This window comes from Dysidea avara, chromosome 9, assembly GCF_963678975.1.
Source record: "Dysidea avara chromosome 9, odDysAvar1.4, whole genome shotgun sequence".
Taxonomy (NCBI): Eukaryota; Metazoa; Porifera; class Demospongiae; order Dictyoceratida; family Dysideidae; genus Dysidea; species Dysidea avara.
The window spans coordinates 20452893-20474334 of NC_089280.1; the positions used below are offsets into that span (position 1 = coordinate 20452893).

Below are 21442 nucleotides of genomic sequence, written 5' to 3' on the forward strand. Positions count from 1 at the left end.
AGCTTCCAAGGCAGCTGCGTCACTCTGAGTTGAAACTGGAGTTGCATCGGGCAGTGTCACCCGTAACTAAGTGAGCAGCTGCTTTGGAACACCCCTAGATGACTAGCGAAGCTTAAGTTAGGCCATATTCGGGCTATTACAAGCTGTAGACGTGTTCTATGCGTTAGTGCAGTTATATTTGGCAGACTGTCACTTTTCGGTAGGTTTTAAGACAAAACTCACTTTGTGTTTCGGTTTCCTTTTGGTACATGCGTAGCCCAGACAAAGCAACATGTCTAGAATTGTGAACTATATTTAGAATATAATTACGTAATGTACTTTTTTTAGAACACGTGTGTGTGTGTGCTTGTACTCTAGTGTATGTCACGTGCCTTAATTCTATCAGTCGTCAACGTGGTGATCCCGACGAGTCGCTCCTCCCTTTAGAACCTGAGCTATCACGTTTCTCGATAAAACAAACCGTTTTGAAATTTGGTAAGGTTACTCGTAATTCCTTCCGCTATGCACTCCAAATATTGATACAACAACACGGCACTGTATTTTCTACTTACAGCAATGATTCTGGACCCCTACCAAACGCCATGCATAGTACAATGAGGTGAGATATTACGTCAGGCGAAACACGGATACCTGTAACCGCAACTTCCGTTTCCAATCCTAGTAAGCGTTAGTATATCAAGACTCACGGTAGTGAGTCGCGCGGCCAAGAAACTACAAAGCGCACGTCCAATTAAAAGACGCGCGTCCACTACTGTGAGTTATTTACGTGTAGGGCCGGTTTCGCAATATTAGTCCTAAATTACGCAACATCTCTCAATAGATTTGTATTGCGTTACGTGATAAAAAAATCTTTAGGAGTCGTCATCATAGTTTTCTTGCGACCTCGCTAAAATAAAAAAGTAACCATCGCAAAATAAAAAATAGGCGTACTTCACTTTATTTCTCTACCTTATGTTACAACTACTGTCACGTTATACCAGTCAACATAGTCGTGTTTGTATAGTCCATCTAGCACTGACATTATCCAATCCTGGTTTGCCTATACGCGTATTTTCTTCAATCAAACCTCTAATCCCTACAATAACTTTTAAAGACACGATGTGGACACAAACTCTAATGTCTGATAAACAAGTTGTGACAGCGTGCTGAACCGTAAGTTCCCTAGGGATGGCGTTTTAAGCAGAAATCTTTTAAATTCCATTTAGTACCACACCCCATGCGAGCGTTTATAAATCGCCAGTTGTCTTATGGTTTGAAGAACAAAATCACTAGCGAAGGTGCTTTAGCATACTCTTCAATTCTCTATTTACATGTAATTTTTAATAGATTAACCACAAAGGCCGGTAAGGTGAATACAAAAGGTAACAAGCCTTTAGGGGTTACCACCTCTATGTAGTGTGTACCATCAGTGGCGTAGCCAGACTTTTCGCCATGCCTGGGCAATGGGTGGGCAAGCCATTTCCCATGCAACACACGTACACATGTCCATCTTCATATGGACATCAATATAACATTTTAAAAATGCATTATGTATCATCCTACACTACTGTATGCAAGATGACTAATATCAACCTAATAGAAGCGAACGCCTAGCTAGCTATTGGCCTTCTAACATATTACATACATCTAGCTACATGTGTCTTAATACCAGACTACAAAGATTCTTGAATTAAAGCACGAGGCGCTCTATCACGTGATGACTATGCTCTGCCACTACAGTGTATAGCCTAGAAAAGTGGAAACAAAAAGAAAAGAATTACTGACTGAACAAGTACTCCATACCGTTTGAACTGAGCAGTGTACACACGGATAGATGGGTGCTAATTTCACAAATACCTCTAGACTGCTTTGCCTCCCGAGTTTTGACCACACCAATAGCTACCGTGATCACTTCATCCAAATGTAAACCGTCCAGCCCACTATAGTGAAACCAATTCTTTGTCCTTCACTCCTTGCCACAATGCTGCGTGGTTTTTTGTAATCACATGATCTTGCTTCTATTTATTGCCTCCTCTATTTGTGCACAATCAAGTTACTCGTAGGGAAAATCCCTTGGATAACCCCATCTCTGTTTAGCCAAAAAGAAGGAAACCATCGGCGAAAATGGCACAGTGAGTGTTGTATATTTAAGTTGTGCTATACTTATTCTTGTACAGTGGCTAGTTAAGTAACTTTAGCAAAATCTCGAGCTATCCAGCCCACGTCTTTATAATTACCCTAGGAGCTGATGGTTGGGCAAAGAAGTCTGATGCCCGGGCAATGCCCTGGCTTGCCCGGGTTTGGCTACGCCACTGTGTACCATGTTGCTTGTGTTGTGGCTTTCATTAAGTATTATGCACACACAAATGGTGCAACAAAATTTTGTAATGGATTGCTCGAATGTGGTTCGTGGTAGCGAAGGTGCTTTAGCATACTCTTCAATTCTCTATTTACATGTAATTTTTAATAGATTAACCACAAAGGCCGGTAAGGTGAATACAAAAGGTAACAAGCCTTTAGGGGTTACCACCTCTATGTAGTGTGTACCATGTTGCTTGTGTTGTGGCTTTCATTAAGTATTATGCACACACAAATGGTGCAACAAAATTTTGTAATGGATTGCTCGAATGTGGTTCGTGGTGTTGTGGATCGAATGTGTTTCGTGGTTTGCCAGTGACCATGTATGAGTTGGGGTTGTTCCACACAACTTACACAATATTCAAATTTCATGGCCATGATAATTTCTTGCCATATGGTAAACATACAACAATGTGTAACAACATTAATTAATATCACATCAAGACTTGACTAAAAATAGTTCCAACAATAGTGATGATTTCTTGTATGTCAGCATGACGATACTGAGACCTGTAAAAGAATAAGCAGGCACTGAAGTTAACCTTAAATTAAACACTCATGCAACTGACCTGGAACATCGGTCGCAACACCAAAAACACTTGTTTCGATATCTGATGACACAATCCAGCAGGCACTGAATTAAAAGAGAATGTACAAAAAATCAATATGCCGGGCTGTGTCAATAATAGCATGGATAATCAAAATAAACAAAAATTATATCCCAGGCTAAGTGAATGAATAACATACCTGTTGGGTAAGCATGTTAAACCAGAACATTAGGACATTAGTCAAACCAGAACATTAGGACATTAGTCAAACCAGAACATTAGGACATTAGTCAAACAAAAGTACGCTATCACAACTTGGTCATAATACAATGTTTGTACCACTGGACTTCACACTGGTTGCCCAAAAATTGTGCCATTCCGGGACAACAGCATAATATTATGAAACAAATAGTTACTACAACACAGAAGGCTTACTGTTGCACTGTCTACACTGATATACCATAATTTTAAAAACATAACAAGTGGGCATTAAATACAATACACTTAACATCTGGGTACTAGGAAAAAATCACTAACATCACAACATGTAAACTGACCTGGAAATTAACACCCTTGATGCCACTACAGTCTACACTGGATACTTGTTCGAACCCATCAACACTATGCCTGATACATCTGAGTAGACTGACTTGCAAATTCACATCACTAGTATACAGTGATAATTGATAACTACAAAAACAACAATTGCAATAATACAATTCTTCTGTACGTCAACTGACCTGAAATTCATGACACTCAATACCGAGACCTGTAAAAGAATGAGCAGGCACTGAAGTCAACCTTAAATTAAACACACATGCAAACTGACCTGGAACATCGGTCGCAACACCAAAGACACCTGTTTCGATATCTGACGAAACAATCCAGCAGGCACTGAATTAAAAAGAGAATGTGCAAAAAATCAATATGCCAGGCTGTACCAATAAAGGATGAATAATCAAAATGAACTAAAAAATATATATCACATATGCAGGTTAAGTGAGTAACATAACTGTTGGGTAAGCATGTAAACCAGAACATTTGGTCATTAGTCAAACAAAGTACGCTATCACAAACTGGTCACTGATAATTGATAACTACAACAAGAACAATTGCAATAATACAATTCCTCTGAACGTTAACTGACCTGAAATTCATGACACCTGTATCTTTGTTCCTGCATGGTCTCAACTTACATACGTACCATGATCACATTCAACTGCTAGTGGATAAACCGGTATGACCAGATGGCCTGCAAAAACCAACAAGCAGGCGTTAAATACAATACACCTAAAGCCTGGAATATGAAAAATATTATATAAGCACTATTCCACACTGATATAATAATAAATTATAGGATGTTGTGGAACTTGCCTAAACATGTAAACTTGAACATGAGGACAACTGCATAATCTGGACACTTGGAATTGTCCAATACCTGATGAACCGCAAGTAGGTACTAATGACATTCACTTCAACATTTTATCCCAGCTGGGTGAATCTCTTGTAACTGAGTAAAAAGGTGTTTATTTTCCACCTGCAACCAAAGTTCTACATTTCCGTGGTTGGGTGTACATAAACGGCTGACCTGGAAAATCAGTATGCCATAGGGATATGGAAATGGTTCCTTTCCTTCTGTTGTGACATTACTTACAGCTGACTGGTAAATGATCATCGATGTCCCCATGGACCCCAACAATGAGTATACCAATAACTTCACAGGTTGGAATGAATTTCCTTTCAACATGTGGTGGAATGAATTTCCTTTCAACATCTGGTGGACAGGTCCAAAAACCCTATCGCACAAACACGGTGAATCAGTGTGTGGCGATGTGACACGTTGCACAAACTTCACTCCTCGTTTCGTTAGCATCAAGACCGGCATATGTCATAGAGTCCCTCAGTATCCTTGACTCTTACTTTTTCAAGCGTTGCTCAAGCGATGTAGTTTCTCACGAGGGGCTCGAGTTTCTCAGTAAAGTCAAGCCGATTAAAGTACGCCTCACCATCCAGTTACATTCTTAAAGCATTCAATTTAAAACCACGTATCACGAGTGTCCGCTTAAGGTAATTAGGGACTTTCCACGAGATTTCCCCTAAATAGATCACGTGTTAGTTGTCAATCTGGTGGTATACATGGTTCAACAATGCGGTAAGCGTACTTTATTATAGTATAAGCTGTCAATGAATAATCGTTTGTGCACTGCTAAACTAAGTTATTTTTGGTGTGATAAGCATGCTTGAGGAAGGGTCTGGGGGACGAGACTAATGTTTTGACAGCAGTTGATGATGGCCAGGCAAAGAACTGCGAGAAGAACTACTATGATAGTATGATAGTAGGGAAAAATTCCCACCCCTATAGCTCTGCCTAGGGGCATTAACTAGCATTATCTACAGCTACTGTATGTTGCTGATATGTACATTCAGGCCAAGAATAAAGGTGAAAGTGGTAGTAAGGTTCAATCCTATTATTCTGCCTAACAGGCAAGGGAGTCTGGGACTCTGGGGGCATGCTCCCTCAGGAAAGTATAAGTACTACAACTATTTTGTTTTAATTGCTTCATCAAGTATAAAAATTTCAGTCAAAAGGTGATGATTGAGCTCTGGTCTTATGCACTGGTTGGAGTGGTTGTATCGATACTGCACTGTGACATCCTTGAGGGGTTAGTGCTGGCATTGTCCATGGCAATGCTATTTCATCTCCCCGAGTCTTGATGATTGAGTCCTCCATTCCTTTCTCTGCTGCTCCAATCCTGAAGTTGTGACCACGGTGACGATCGAGGCTCTGGTCTTGCATCTATACTGTACTGCAACACCCTTGAGGGGTTAGTACTGGCATTGTCCATCGCAATACTGTTCCATCTCCCATATACAAGTCTTGATGGTTGAGTCCTCTATTCCTTTCTCTGCTGCTCTAATCCTGAAGTTGTGACCAAAATATTAAAAAATGGTTATAACATGATAAATGATTATGATGATAACAATTACAAATGTATTTATAGCTGTGTAGCAACTGTGAACTAATTAGGCACTTGCAAGTTTAATTAGGTGTCTGAAGCATTTAACATGCACAGATATGAGATATATTCATCACGTGCAGGCAGTAAAGATAAATTTACTCTAATAGAACAGTCATACTACACCGTAAATTCATACTTCCAAATTTATGGTGTTATGAAACAATCATTATTATGTATGGATTTTACTGACTCTCCAAGATAATATTCTGCATTAATGTTAATTGCTCATTTCCAAAAAAATTACCTTTCACTGACAAAAATGAGTGATATCCAGGCACCCCAAAAACACCTTCGCTGTAAAAAAGGCGCGCCCAAGAAACTACAAGTACCTGGAACCCAATGTAAAAAACAAAAAGAAAAAACAGCTTAGCTGAAGTGAAAAGTAACTGGTAACTTAAAGAGCTGATATCTGAAGCGGCCAAGAATACAATTACTAAAGTTTAATCCATGCAAGAACACCTTGGCTATAAAACAGGTGTATACATGAAAGTAACTGGCAACTGAAATGGCTGATATCTGAAGCGGCAAAGAATGAATGGTCATATACAACTAATTCAAAAATTTAACACTGAACCTTTATAATTCAGCTGTGTTCTATATTCACTCTTGCTGCATCGTAAAGTAATTTCTTTTAACTCTAATTGGCTGGTAATTTGGCCGCCTTTTTTTGCTCTATTATACTGACTATTAAAAAAGGTAAAAGCAGCTTTTACATAAGAAGTAAAAGTGAAATGAAGTCTGTAGTAAACTTCTGCACAGGTGAACTTTGCTCTGAGGTGGTTTCTTTTCGCGAGACTAGAAAACCTCAAGGGGAAGGTAGTCCTGTCTGAGAAAAGTCACCACACCCATATTTCAGTCCGCCGAAAAGAAACCACCTCAGAGCAAAGTTCACCTGTGCAGAAGTTTACTACAGACTTCATTTCACTTTTACTTCTTATGTAAAAGCTGCTTTTACCGTTATTAAACGATTTTGCTCACGTGGGTGCGTACGGACAAACATAGATAGGTACACACACACACACACACACACACACACACACACACACACACACACACACACACACACACACACACACACACACACACACACACACACACACACACACACACACACACACACACACACACACACACACACACACACACACACACACAATTTACGAAAACAATTTCAGTAAACCAGGCGCGCGCCCACAGCCGTCCGAAAAAGTAAATAAATAAGCTTGTCATAACTGTTGGTGAATCATTCTGAGCAATCCTTTAAACATCATTTTCTTGGTTTCTGTAAAATACACAGTTGTCTGTCATGTGCCCCTACTCAGGGTGGTCGACCCCCATTCAGGTTGAACCCAGAACAGGACATCTAAGACAGAAAGTGTGCAGAGGAAACCAACAGATCGCGAAAAATTGATACACTCTAATAGAGCAGTCCTAAACTATTCTAATTAATTATAATATAGCATCACATGATGATAGCTCACTTGATATGGACTGTTTAAAGTTGAGCAAATGATGGAAGACACATGCTTACTGTGAGTGGAAGAGCTGGCAACTGCAAGGAAGCCGTTTGTAATCACTGATATTGTTGTAGTGTTTTACTGCTGGTACTTTTCTTTGTGGTAATGATCCTGACTCTGCCTAACATTTGGTCTATATTGGCACATGATATCACTCAGTTCCTCACCCAGAAGACACAGAATGAACTAAACTTCAGTCCCCCCACTCGGCTGTATGTATGACGCGTGTTAGCTACTTCAGTAGTTGTTCAACTTGGTCAGGAAGAAGTATGATGAACAGGTGCTCGATCATTCATCATAGCTACTGTGTGCCAGGAAGTTGTGTATGTAGTAATGCACCTATCAATGTCAAGCCCCACCTACCCCAGGTCGGGCAGAGGTGGGGATCTGCAAATACTAGATGACAAATTCCCCATCCCTGGGGACAACTTTGAGTTACAAACCCCCTACTAATTTGTATTATTTATCCTGGGAATTACTAACAATATGGCCAAGTATAGCTATTCGTGTTGCAAATGCCCCTACTCTGAGGACAAGTTGGGTGACGAATCCCCTACAAAATCCTACCCGCTGCTCGACCTGGGGTAGGTGGAGCATGACATTGATAGGTGCATAAGCTATAAGTCTACAACAGCATAGTATAGCAATAAGCTGAACCAACAGCAGTGTAGGTTTCCAGCTAGTTATGGCTAGATACACACATCATGCTTGTTAAACTTTGCCTAAGGGCACATTTTATGTACGAATGCTACAGCTGAAGGCCGGGATGTACTGAGTTGCATATGTGAACTTTAGGGGGAGTTACCCTCCACCCAGTTCATCGGCCCCTCTTGAAAATCCTGGATCCGCCCCTGCCAATGTCTATACTTGGCTGCACGACAATTTGACACTCCTAGTATGGCAACATGATTAATGAATTATGAAATTAAATTACAATAACAAAACAAAAGGTGATCAGCTAAAATAAAATAATAGCACAGTGTCGTATTGTTTAACTGTGTAGTCTAGATTTAATACATGGTTTATTAATTCCCAATTAACAAAGGATATACTGTGGATGCCTAGATTTTAGAAGTAGCACATCATCGACTTGTTTTGTATGCTCGTAACCTCAGAAATTACCCAGGGCTATAAAGCCTCTTTCTGGAAGTTTTTGGTATCTTTCATTTCTATACTTCATGCCACAAGGTAATAGATCATGTGACCTGAGTATCCAGTGCTCCAAATTATTCACATTTTATCATTTCCGTTGTTTGCAGTGTAAAGCATGTGTACTGGATGTACATGATGTTAGGGTCTGACAATATTAAATTTGTTGTTGATCTAATAGAAGCATTTGTCCAATGATGTGGTGCCCTTCTACACCTGATGTGTACCTCATGGTATATATACAAGTGTTGTATAGAATTTAATTGCAATCAAGTGGTATATACATGTCACCAGTTCCTTGTGGCCATATTACATATTCATGTACACTATTACAGGAGTACAGAAGCCATCAATGAAAGATATTGACAATTACGTGGTGGTGAGATGGGCTTCAAAGTGGAAAGAAATTGCCACACAACTGAACATTGAGGAGTACTTGATCAGGAACATCGAACATGACTATTCTAGCAACTGTGTAGAATGTTGTCATAAAATGTTGGGTGATTGGCTGGAGCAGAACAAACATCCCACATGGGAGAAACTGATTAATGCACTTAATCAAGTTTCTGAAAATTTAGCAGGTTTGCTTAAAGTATAAGATTTAAGTATGCACAATTTGCATCAACGTTCTTAAATTACACATACATATGTGACCGGGCCTGCAAAAATAGGGCATGTAGGCACAAACTACACACCGTTACACTACAGATCATATTCCAGTACTGGAATATTTGCATTCTGTAACTTGCATCATAAAGCCACTTAAATGCTAACTAAAAGCTGAAAATTGCATTGCCATAGCATATTGGTGCAATAAGTTATTAGCAATGAAAGTTAGAAATAGTAGGCAAAAATCATGTGATCACATTCCCTCTTTTCGCAGGCCTGGTCACATATGTACATCTATAAGAATTTGATGATAAACCGAATATTACAAATTGGCGAATCATCACCAAACCACCAAATTTAAAATCATGAATATTATTTTGTGACCAAGCTTTGATAGCAGCCATTGAGGTTGGTTTTGAGAAGCCAAGTGTGGCTTTGTGTATACTTATGACATTTAGTGTGGCTCCACCACGCATGCAAGTGGGTGTGGTTCATGACAGATGCTACCTGCTGTATGACTAAACTAGAACTCATACTTGATTAGTGGGTTCCACATATGCTTGCATACAACAACAGACATGGATTTGTGCACACCCATTGATAAATATGCAAGGCTCCATGTGTGTTCCTACAGACAGAAACACATGATCCCGATAAGTGGGTGTAGCTCATGAAAGAAACTGGGCATGACTGCATTTGTACACACATGATCCAATCTGATAAAGCAGGTCAGACCCAGATGACTAGCTGAAAAAGTGACCAGGCAGGTAGCCAGCCTACTGATGCATGCCGGGTGAATGTAGTGATTATGACTAAATTCACAAGGTAGACATTTCAGCACAAGAAGGATTGTACAGGATGCATGTTTCATCCTTCTGTAAGCCTACAACATGTACAACCTAACTTGAAATTGCAACAGTGTAGTGCCAATATTTCTTATCAGTGGTAGCATTTTGCCAAATAAAAATATTGCCAACTGTAATTTTAGCCAATATTAGTTTAGCCAATATTAATTTTGTTGTTATACGGTAGTATGTAGGGAGAGTGTCTAATGCTCAATAGGCTTGTATAAAATAAGTGCATAGGATGATCTGGGATGTGTTAATTGCATGAATGGATATGTAGATAGGCACACCGCAAAAACACGATATTGATACCGCTGTTGTGTGCCCTAATTTCATGACAACAATTTGCCAAATTTGCCAAAGTTTCCCTCTATATGATAATGGGAACACTGAAGAGAATAATAAGTGAAAATATTTGGAAATTCCTGAAAGCATTTTGAGCATATTTGACTCAGGTCTACTCCACTAGTATGTCCGCCACTAGATGATACATCAGACATTGCTGAGACGTTGGCTTTATTTAGAAGCTTGTCATTTAATTTTTGAGTGCAGCTTCTTTCCCATGTTTGTCCAGCTTAAAGTCAGCTTCTATTTTAACTTGAGATATCTATTGAGTCCAAAGATATCTTTTTCTTTCTAGGTCAATGCTTAGATATTCTTGGCTTTTTTATGGATGGTAATTGGCTGTCCAAATTCTGCACTTCTGTGGTATTGCTTATTTGTCCTTTTGCTATTAAATTTTTTTGCTACTGTCACAGCCATTTCTTGGCCGCCACCTTGGATTTCACATCTTTTTCACCCTGGATTTTTGGAGGCCACACCCTTTTTACAGTTTGATTAGATAAAAAGTAACCTATATCTCCCAGTAGGTACAATAAAATTTTTTTAAATGCACTAGTTTTAGGTTTGAGTTCCAAAATCTTCCAATTATTCTTTCTTATTCCTTTTATCTGGCAATTCTTTTTATTCACCTACTGTTCTCAAAATTATTCCCTATCTCACCTCTTATTCCCACAATTATTCCTGAACTTCATACCAGATCTAAATATATTAATTATGGTTTTGTAAGTGACTGCTATATTAGAATTATGGGCTCAAAGTAATACAGTAAGTGACCGCTCTATAGAGTATCTTGATATTTTCAACTGTTTTTATGCTTGCACTGTTCAGTGGTGTATTCAAAAGCTTTTTGCATCAGACTACAAGGGAAACTTATAATTTTGCATCAATTATTCCTAGAACTCATCCAGAATATTCCCTAATTCTTTCAGCTACCTATTATTCCTGAAATTATATGCCGGCATAATAGACGCATGCCTATATAGTTTATACAAATATTTTGACACTTATTGTTATCTCACTTGGCAGATATACTGACAATATATGTAATAATTTTGTAGGTGTATCTGTGAATAGCACTTCCAGCATTTTACGGGGTCAATATACATACAGCAGATTTTCTGTTGAAGGAGATGACTGGCCTCCATATCAACCAAAGCATTATACCACTTTAACTCTCATCCATTATAAGGAAAAATATACTAGCAAAAAAGTAATTTCTTTTTCAAAGGAGTTAGCAAGTAAAGGAAGGCTAATTAAACAGCGTGAGGTTCACTCTAACTTAACTCAGCACAATGATGAATGTGAGACTAGACAACATAGTAATACAATGAAAAATATTTCTGAATTGTTTGCATCATCAGATACTGAACATTCAGCAAACATTCTTTTGATAGAAGGTGCACCAGGAATAGGAAAAACAATTTTGTCTAAAGAAATTGCTTACCAGTGGGCTAACAATAATTTGTTGCAGTACAGAAAGCTTTTATTCTTAGTATATTTGCGTAATGTTGATTCTTCAAAATTAAACTCTGTTGACACGTTTGTACAGCATGTGTTAAAGAGCAAAGAAGCAGCTGCTGGCTTTGGAAAGTATCTCACTGAGAATAATGGCAAAGATCTTACTGTTGTGCTAGATGGCTATGATGAGTTGTCAGAAACAGACAGAAAGAATTCTTTTATTGCTGATTTAATAAAACGTCGAGTGTTATGGAAATGTTTGTTAGTAATTACTTCTCGTCCTTCTGCATCATTACCTCTTCATGATATTGCAGACTGTAGAGTAGAGGTAGTAGGCTTTACTGAAGAAGATCGGCTGAACTACATCAACAGTGCATTACCTGATTCACCAGAGAAAGTTGCAGCTCTTCAAGATTACTTGCAGTCTAATTCCACCATCAATGCACTGTGTTATATTCCTTTAAACATGACTATATTGCTTTGTCTTAGTGAAAATGGAATTGGCCACTTACCAAAAACCCAAACAGAGATCTATAGAAAGTTTATCGAAATGACTGTTATCCGATTCCTTGAAAAAACTAGTGAAAATATTTTTGATGCTGCTGTATTTAATTTGAACAGTTTGCCTCATCCACATGATGTAGTGTTTAAAGAATTATCACGGTTTGCATATGAAGCATTAAAATGTGATAAGTTAGCATTCAAATTAACTGAAATACAAGAAATATGTCCAAGTTTAACTGCAGTTTCCACTAATTGGAATGGTTTAGGTTTATTAAACTCTTTTACATGTATTGAAGATGGTAGTAAAATTGTTACATATCATTTTCTTCATTTCTCAATTCAAGAGTACATGGCAGCCTACCATATTTCAACACTACCAGAAAGAAAGCAACTTAAACTACTAAAAAACTCATTTTGGTCGGCTTATCACTATAATACCTGGATCATGTATGTCGGCATAACTGGTGGTGACATTTTTCCATTAAAACATTTTCTGTCTGGCAATCTTTTACAGATATTCACCCAACTCTTTAAGACTGGTATATCCAAAAAGATTTTACGTAACAAGATTAAATGCCTACATATATTTCAATGTCTTGCAGAAGCACAAAACAGTGACTTATTACCATCATTTGGTAAGCTTTTTCAGAATCAGGAAATTGACCTCAGTAAGCAGACTTTATTGCCCAGGGATCTCAACACACTTGGATTTTTCCTTGTCAGGTCGATTAATAAGCACTGGAAAAGGCTTGACTTGTCAGGATGCAATATGGGTAGTGCTGGGTTAAAAATACTTTTTGAAAGGTTTGTAGACAAGGATACACATTCTGTGGTAACTATAGATAGAGCTGACCTTTCTTACAACCAGTTAACCTTCTCATCTTTTGTTAAACTATTGAACTTGGTTAAAACATGGAAAATGTCAGAATTTATCAGTGTTGATGATTTTGCATTTGACAATGATACTGCTTGTACTATATTTAATGCAGTTGAGCATGTTGTTCTTCAGTCAAGTGATGAAGTCATTTTAAAAACATTGCTCATAGGATCATTTTTGTTTGCATACAAATTAAATGAAAATGAAATGCTTGAGTTGCTTGCTAAAGCTAAACGCATTAAAACCATGTATTTGATAAGTTGTAGATGGAAATTAAATGTTTCTGAAATCACCAGTTTGCTTAGAGAACAAAAATTTACAAACGTTCACATTATTGGTAGTTGTTTGAATTCTGAATTCTTGAGAGCAGTTAGCAGTACAATATCACAGTGTAACAATAATTTCAGTTTAATAATTGATGACCCCACCCTTTCTGATCAAGTTGCTGATGAAATAATTGGCATATTACCAAACAATATTTCTAATGGTATTATATTAGTAGTCAGTAACAGTAAGATACAAGGAGTAATAAACACATGCTCACTGAGCAGTGAACTATCAAACTTGGAAATGCTTAACTTCATACGAAGAATAAGAACATTATGTTCTAGTTGTGTACCAGTTGTAACTTCATGGAATGAGACTCTACAATGGCATGGCTACATAAGTGAAGGAACAATTGAAACTTTCGTTAATGTTTTGCTCTCATACAAGAATGCCAATAAGTTTCAATTGAAAATTGGACTAGTTGAAAAACATACTTTAATTGGTCATACATTGAAATATGAAGAGATTAATGAAATTTTGTCAAATCAGTTCTTAACATCTATATATCTTAACAGTTGTGATATAAGTAGCATTAAATGGAACGATATCATTGTTAACTACAGTAGCATTCCTTCACTGTGCCTTAATATCCTTAACTGTCAAATAGAATTATTCTCCATACTATCACTGAAAAGATTTATGCTAAGAGAATTATTTGTACACAGCACAGGCAACATTACCAGTGATGATGTAGAATTCATTCTGTGTGTTTGTCATCACTCTTCAGTTGTAGTGATTACAAAGGATACCCTTGGAGCTCGTAATCCTACTAGCAAGCAATTAGCAATGGCACACAAATTAGAACCATCAGTAAATATTTGGAAGTTTTTTGGTAATTTAAATGCTGTCACCTGTAAACAAATTGCAATTCTATTAACTTCTTCTAAAGTACTGAATGAATTGGAATTTGTTGGTTGCCATATTGGCAACATTGAAATTGAAATTTTAAGTGATCATTTAATTGCTGAAAGGCATGCACTGACCATTCAAAAACTGCACATTTCCTCAAGTAGAATAACTTCTTCAATTACATCTGCATTTGCAGATATAATTAGTATTTCTAATGTTATTGTTGATGACAGTAAATATCCTTTCTGTGACAGTGTAATAAAAATACTGCAGAATGTTTCGACTCTATCTGAATTGCACATCTGGTTGAACAATGTTACTGGGAAAATGGTATATGATATAGCAGCTGTTATACTAAATAACAAAAGCTTAAGAATATTTGACCTTGGTCAAAGTAACATTCAAGCAACTGGTATAGCAATAATAACAAAAGCATTACAAAATGTTTTTTTCCTATCTGAGTTGAGCATTAATAACACCAATATTACTGAAGAAGCAGCAGATGATATAGCAGCTGTTATACTGAATAATAGGAAATTACAAATACTCAACATTAGTGGAAATAAATTTCAAACAGCTGGTATGATAAAAATAGCTAAAGCATTACAAAATATTTCTTCTCTATCTGAATTAAACATCGGATGGAACAATATCACTGAAGAAGCAGCAGATGATATAGCAGCTGTAATACTGAATAACACTAAATTACACTTACTTAACCTGCGTTGTAATGATTTTAAATCAGCTGGCATGATAAAAATAGCCAAAACCTTACAGAATGTTACTTCACTCACTAGATTGGACATCAATAACAACCTTATTACTGAAGAAGCAGCTGATGATATAGCAGCTGTTATACTGAATAATAGTAAATTGCAAGTACTTGACCTTGGTGTAAATAGTTTTAAAACAGTTGGCATGACAAAGCTAGCCAAAGCCTTACAGAATGTTTCTTCCCTCACTGGATTGTACATCAATGAGAACAATATTACCGAAAAAGCAGCAGATGATATAGCAGCTGTTATATTGAATAACAGTAGATTACAAATACTTGACATTAGTGGAAATAAATTTCGAACAGCCATTGGCATGGAAAAAATAGCAAAAGCATTACAGAATATTTCTTCTCTATCTGAATTGAACATTAGATGGAGCAGTATTACAGAAAAAGTAGCAAATGATATAGCAGCTGTTATACTGAATAATAGTAAATTACAAATACTCAACATTGGTGGAAATAAATTTCAAACAGTTGGTATAATAAAAATAGCAAAGGCGTTAACGAATATTTCTTCTCTATCTGAGTTGAACATTAGACAGAACAATATTACTGAAGAAGCAGCAGATAATATAGCAGCTGTTATACTGAATAATAGTAAATTGCAAGTGGTTAACCTATGCTGTAATGATTTTAAAGCAGCTGGCATGATAAAAATAGCAAAAGCCTTACAGAATGTTGCTTCACTCACTCAGTTGTATATCAGTAACAACAATATTACTGAAGAAGCAGCAGATGATATAGCAGCTGTTATACTGAATAATAATAACTTGCAAGTACTTGACCTTGGTGTAAATGATTTGAAAGCAGCTGGCATGATAAAAGTAGCAAAAGCCTTACAGAATGTTACTTCGCTCACTCAATTGTACATCAACAAGAATAATATTACTCACGAAGCAGCAGATGATATAGCAGCTATTGTACGAAATAATAGTAATTTATTCACTCTTGATCTTTGTAATAATAAGTTGCAAGTGACTGGTGCAATCAAAATAGCACAAGAAGTACAAAATATGCCTTCATGTATGAGAATATGTATTCAAAACAATGAAATTTATAAAGAAGCAAGTGATGAAATAGCAGCCATTCTATCAAGTAATGTGAACTTGTACATGTAGAATTTAGTTTACCGTTTGTCTGTCTTAACAACTCCTACCTGAAAACATCGTTACTGACTAAATTGTTCACTCACTGTATCAGAATTACTAGAGAAACAGTACCCACATGGGTAACTATCTATTTGTCACACAACAATTTAGATCTAAATGCAAGTTTCATGTATGTCGTTGTTTAAACCGTTAATCAACATTTTTAATAGCATAGTAGTTAAATGTTGTACAGTACGGCTTTCTGAGTTATATTCATAGTGTCCTTCATGAGTACCCAAACTGTTTTAGTTCTCAGTCACCAGGACTGATTTTAGCTATTTAAACTGTAGCACAAATAATCAAGGTAGCTGTTTATCTGTGAATGTGACCTGATTTTGGTAAATCAGTTTTAATGTCACAGTGAAACAATGCATGCAAAGTACCATATAATATATCCACCTATAAAGTGTATTCATGAGCTTATAATAGATTACTATGCATGTTGTGAGACTTCATAATTATATACTGCTTTTAGGTGGGGTTACAGAAAGGACACATGATGTGTATCAAACAGTAAGGTAGTACCATTAAGTAGGGATTGCCCTAGAAATGATGTGCATCGCCTAAAATGCTGCCTTTAAAGATCATCCTAGAAACATCTTCCATGACAAAAATCACCTTTACAGAATAATATCAATCTATATGATAATAATGAATACAGCCAAGAAAACACTTACAGATGGCCAGATTTTTAAAAATCACTGAACTAGAATTTTTGTCCGACTGCCTGCCTACCTCAGCTTTATCTTCAAGATAAAGCTAACAAGTACTAATATGGTATTGGATTGTTTGCAGCATTCAACATCAGCATAATTTTAACATAATACATATCCACAATAAGGTTATGTGACCTAAAATCTAGGATTTCCACTGCAAAATAGGATGATGCCTGAACTTTTTTCTTAGTTTCTGATAATTTTCATATATGCTGACCCTAAGATAAAACAAGCAAGTGCTAATATATTATTAAATTGTCTAATGCTTTCAAGACCAAATATACAAAAAGTGGTCATGTGATCTACAATCCCATTACAGCTATACAGGGTGTGCTTTAGCACAAGATGTAGAAGTCTTCATTTAGGTAAGAAATACACTAATTGTGACTTAGATCACCCTAAAATACAATGAAGAAGTTGTCCAATATAACTGTTATGGTAATTTTGGTCACGTGACTACTTTTTGTATGTTTTGTGTTAAACTTATGCTGATACTCAATGCTACAAGCAATCCAATAATAAATTAGCACTGGTTTGCTTTATCTTAAAGGTTAGTCTGCAAGGTCAGTCTGTGTTAAAATCTCCAGAAACAGCAAAAGGAAGTACCTTCCTATTTTGAGTTGGAAACCCTATGATTATTAACGATCAAACACCACCTGAGACCACACCTCTACTCATTTGATGTATTCACACAATCATGCAGATGTACCCATGTAATATAATTTTGTATTCATGGTGCAAGTCAAGGTACAGTATGTTGAATTAGTGGTTATGGGTACCCAACAACGTAACAGGTTTGTGAAGTATGCATTTCATACTGCATGCAGAGAAATATGATCAGTGGATTCTTTTACTTATGCAGGTTTGCAAAAGGAGATAAGCTGGAAAATAAATGTGTACATAGTTAGCTGATGCATGTTTACAATGATCATAGTACCAGAATATTAATCCTCCAGTAATGTGCACCTTTACTAAGGCATCATATAGACTCTGTCTGACAGTGTTACGGAGTACTTATACACTCCTAATACTTCTTCTGGACTACGTATATTAAATATTTCACCTAGACTACGTACTTTAAATTACAAAGTTATTGCGCCCTCTATTCTAGATGCTCATTTTTATTAGAAACTTTGATTTCCGTTTATGCTGCTGCAGGCTGGGATACATACTTTAACTCCACAATAGAAACCATTTAGGCCAGCCACTCACAAGCACAGTATTGGTACAGTTAGGCATCACTGACAACTGTCCCAGTAAATGATTTAACATGTTTGATGCTAGTGCTCCTATCACTATTATTCGCTTGGTGCTTGTAATACTGCCTCATACTACTGTTGCTCTAGCTAACCTTACTGCACTAAGATTACCTATACATGTACTATTACTAAACAGCCAACCAGCAACTCAACAGCTAATGAGCTAGGCAACAACCAACCAGTTAGTCAACAGCTTACCAGCTAGTCAGCAACCCAACCAGCTACCCAACAGCCAGCAAGCTAGTCAGCAACCCAACTAGTTTGTCAGCAACCCGACCTGCTTGCTAGTCAAGAGCCAACAACATAGTCAAGAGCCAACCAGCTAATCAACAGCCAACTATAGCTAAATAGCAGCCAACTAGCTAGTCAGCTGTCAATCAGCTAGTCAATAGCTTACAGTGGTCAACTATGTAAACAGCGCCAACAGTGGGAGATAACTGGCAGACCAGCCACCAGGATTAGTGACAGCAACATAACAGCAAACTATGCAGTGTGAAGCCTACAGTAGCAAAAGGAGCAGTAAAGTAATAAAGGTAACATAAGCAACAGTTAAACCTTAAAGACGGTAGCTGTACACAGTAGAAAATTAAAAGCTTTTCATTGTGGGATTAAGGTTCCAGATTAAATATCAAAGTTTAATATGGTGTCCTTCCATGGTAATGTAGCTGTGCTAGATTGTCTGTAATTAATTTGAGTGTTAGTCTTCTCTATCAAGTAGACATGCATACATTTTCGACGTGCAATACTGATTCTGCAAATTTAAATCATATCCTTTTCATCAGTCCCAGTGGCGGATCTAGGATTTTTAAAAGGGGGTTTCTGAAAATTGGTATAGCTAAATAAGGTATCTGATAACAATTCTCCGGAAATTTTTGAGATTTTAGAAGCTCTGAAATCGGATTTTAGGCTATTTTGTTGTTAGCAATTACAATAAATTCAATACTTTAAACTGTAAATAATTACTAAATACTATAGCTAACTATAGGTCAAATATGGTGACTATAAGCTGTGGCTTTGATTGCTCTATTAGAGTAGTTACTTGACTGCTCTGTTAGAGTATCTCGATCGTTTTTAATGCAGTGGGAGATGAAAAATGAAGTGTTGCTGAGGGTTTAATAGCTGTGAATGGTGTTAGTTGAGTGCAACTGCATGCATGCTACTGGTATATAGTTGTTTGCTATGACAAATTGTCAATACAATAATGTTTATGCAATGAGAATGCCACTAAGCTAAATTTAAAAGGGGGTTTCTGTCGAAACCACAGAAACCTATCTGGATCCGCCACTGAGTCCCTAACCTTACTTTTCAGCATGACTATACCAATCCATTGAAATAATAATGACTTCAAACTACCATGTGTGCAGTAATAAGCCTGACCAAACTGTTCTTCTGTATCATAAATGATTATCACAATACAAGTGGACATATGTATGCAACTAATGCTATCAATTTCTGGAGGTATATACCCCCCAGGAAAACATGGTTCTTAAACCATTTTGTCCTAGTACGTTTACACGTCCTGTATCACTATAATTATACAGCTTTGTCTGTTGCACGGTCATTACAGAGATGCAGTGACATATTGTACAAACTTTATAGAAGCATGCAAAAACTAAATTTTCAAACAGGCAAATATACCCAGTGCTTGGTAACTCTTATGGCATATTGCAAATAAACTAAAAGCACTATATATAACTTTTGCAGTATTGCATGTATTATAGTTTAGGACAGTGTCCTAAGCTATAATACATGCAATACTGCATCACATGTTCAGCTTTGTATGGATTGATAAAGTAAAACTAAGCCCAAACAAGCTTTCAGATCAACCCGAAGTGCTTTCAACAAGTTGCTATGAAATTTTAAAACATTAAACAGAATTTTCTATTGACTGACTGAATGAGTAACTGATGCCTTTAGACAAGCATAACTCAACATAGCACTGTTTGGTGGCACTTCAGCCAAACAAGTGCCTTTTGGTATACCGCAGTACGTGCATTGCACTCTTCATGGACTTACCAGTGTCCTCCTTTGTGTCCCATTCATCTTTCTTTTCTGTAAATATACTTTTTCCATAAAACAAATGAATTAAATGTACAAAAACATCTGATTAGATTGACCAGTGCTGTTTCTAAACAGTGACCAAATGATCTTAGGAGTGAAAAAGACAAGCAGCATCGTACCCATCCAATTACAGCTGTGTAATTTGAGTCCCACTTATCAGATAGCTTGGAGGCAAGGCACTTATAAAACTGCTGTTTCATTAGCTATACCCCCTGTGGCTGAGAAAATTAAAGGAGTAAAGAAATTCTGTTCAACTTCACATATGTGAGCTTCATACGATAGCTTCATACACAATTCATGGTTTCTGTAAATGGCCCTGGTATTGGTGGTATGATTACTTGGCACATGTGGGTTAAAAACTTTACATTAATGTAGGCGAGCACCTTCTTCAGTGTTTGAAGAAGCTAGGATGAACTGCTCACCTGTGACTGGTTGTAAATGGGGTTCAACTGCGACCTTATGACAGACCTCAGTCAGTAAACTAGCTGTCAAACCGCAAATCTCATTGTGACGAATTGACGGAAAGCCACCCTTGGGACATGTAAAAGAATGTTCAACAGTGAACTTAGTTCCACAGGCACAATGCATGTTGAAGGTGCCTGGTATCATATCTGAGAGCAACAGCATTATGGAAAGCAGTTTTGTGAATTTCTCTCCTCTCTTAGTTCAAACACTTATTGGAGATATCATAGAACATATGGTTGCACCAAATAATATGCCAGAGCCCAGCTCATCTCACTAATTACCTCCTCAAGAAGATTCACTTAGCTTTTTTCAAACTTACCTGCATTAGTTGGCCGAGGAAACTATGCTATTGATCGCCTCAACATTAAATCTATGTCGGATGAATGTCACAAATATCTAGATTCTCATCCAATTCTTGCAACTGGAATCTTTACCATATATTGTCAGCATGGAATTTGCTATGGTTTTCAAGTAATGGATTCACCTGAATCACCACGCTATCCATTTAAAATCTTTCGCTCTAGATTTACAAGTGCCCCAAAGTTAATCATCTATATTAATGCCTGCAAATTACATCAATACTGTCTTAATCGTGAACCAGCCTTTTTCAGTCGCACACAATTTTCTGTGGAT

The 21442-nt window shown here is 37.1% G+C and overlaps 2 protein-coding genes across 2 annotated transcripts in view; one reads left to right on the forward strand and one right to left on the reverse strand.

The window, feature by feature from the left end:
• Positions 1 to 2709: 2709 nt before the first annotated feature.
• Positions 2710 to 5355, reverse strand: LOC136266407 (uncharacterized). The gene is made up of 8 exons (XM_066061423.1): positions 4474 to 5355; positions 4260 to 4422; positions 4033 to 4137; positions 3715 to 3779; positions 3626 to 3654; positions 3443 to 3575; positions 2907 to 2971; positions 2710 to 2847 (listed from the first exon to the last, which is right to left on the reverse strand). The coding sequence occupies exons 4-8, from the start codon at positions 3721 to 3723 to the stop codon at positions 2772 to 2774; spliced, it is 312 nt and encodes a 103-aa protein (XP_065917495.1). The 5' UTR covers positions 3724 to 3779; positions 4033 to 4137; positions 4260 to 4422; positions 4474 to 5355; the 3' UTR covers positions 2710 to 2771.
• LOC136267575 (protein NLRC5-like) overlaps positions 4876 to 21442 on the forward strand; it is an 87950-nt gene continuing 71383 nt past the window's right edge. Inside the window, exons 1-2 of the mRNA XM_066062735.1 lie at positions 4876 to 5037; positions 8907 to 9152. Of these exons, the coding sequence (XP_065918807.1) occupies positions 5022 to 5037; positions 8907 to 9152 (262 nt within the window). The 5' untranslated portion in view covers positions 4876 to 5021. The remainder of the gene's footprint in view (positions 5038 to 8906; positions 9153 to 21442) is intronic.

Bases quoted from the DNA above. Each gene is read 5' to 3' on its own strand.
- LOC136266407 (XM_066061423.1), bottom strand. The intron at 3,576-3,625 runs GTCAGTTGACGT...TTGTTTTTGTAG, and splicing joins TTGAGTGTCATGAATTTCAG to TTATCAATTATCACTGTATA. The intron at 2,848-2,906 runs GTCAGTTGCATG...ATTCTTTTACAG, and splicing joins TGTTGCGACCGATGTTCCAG to GTCTCAGTATCGTCATGCTG.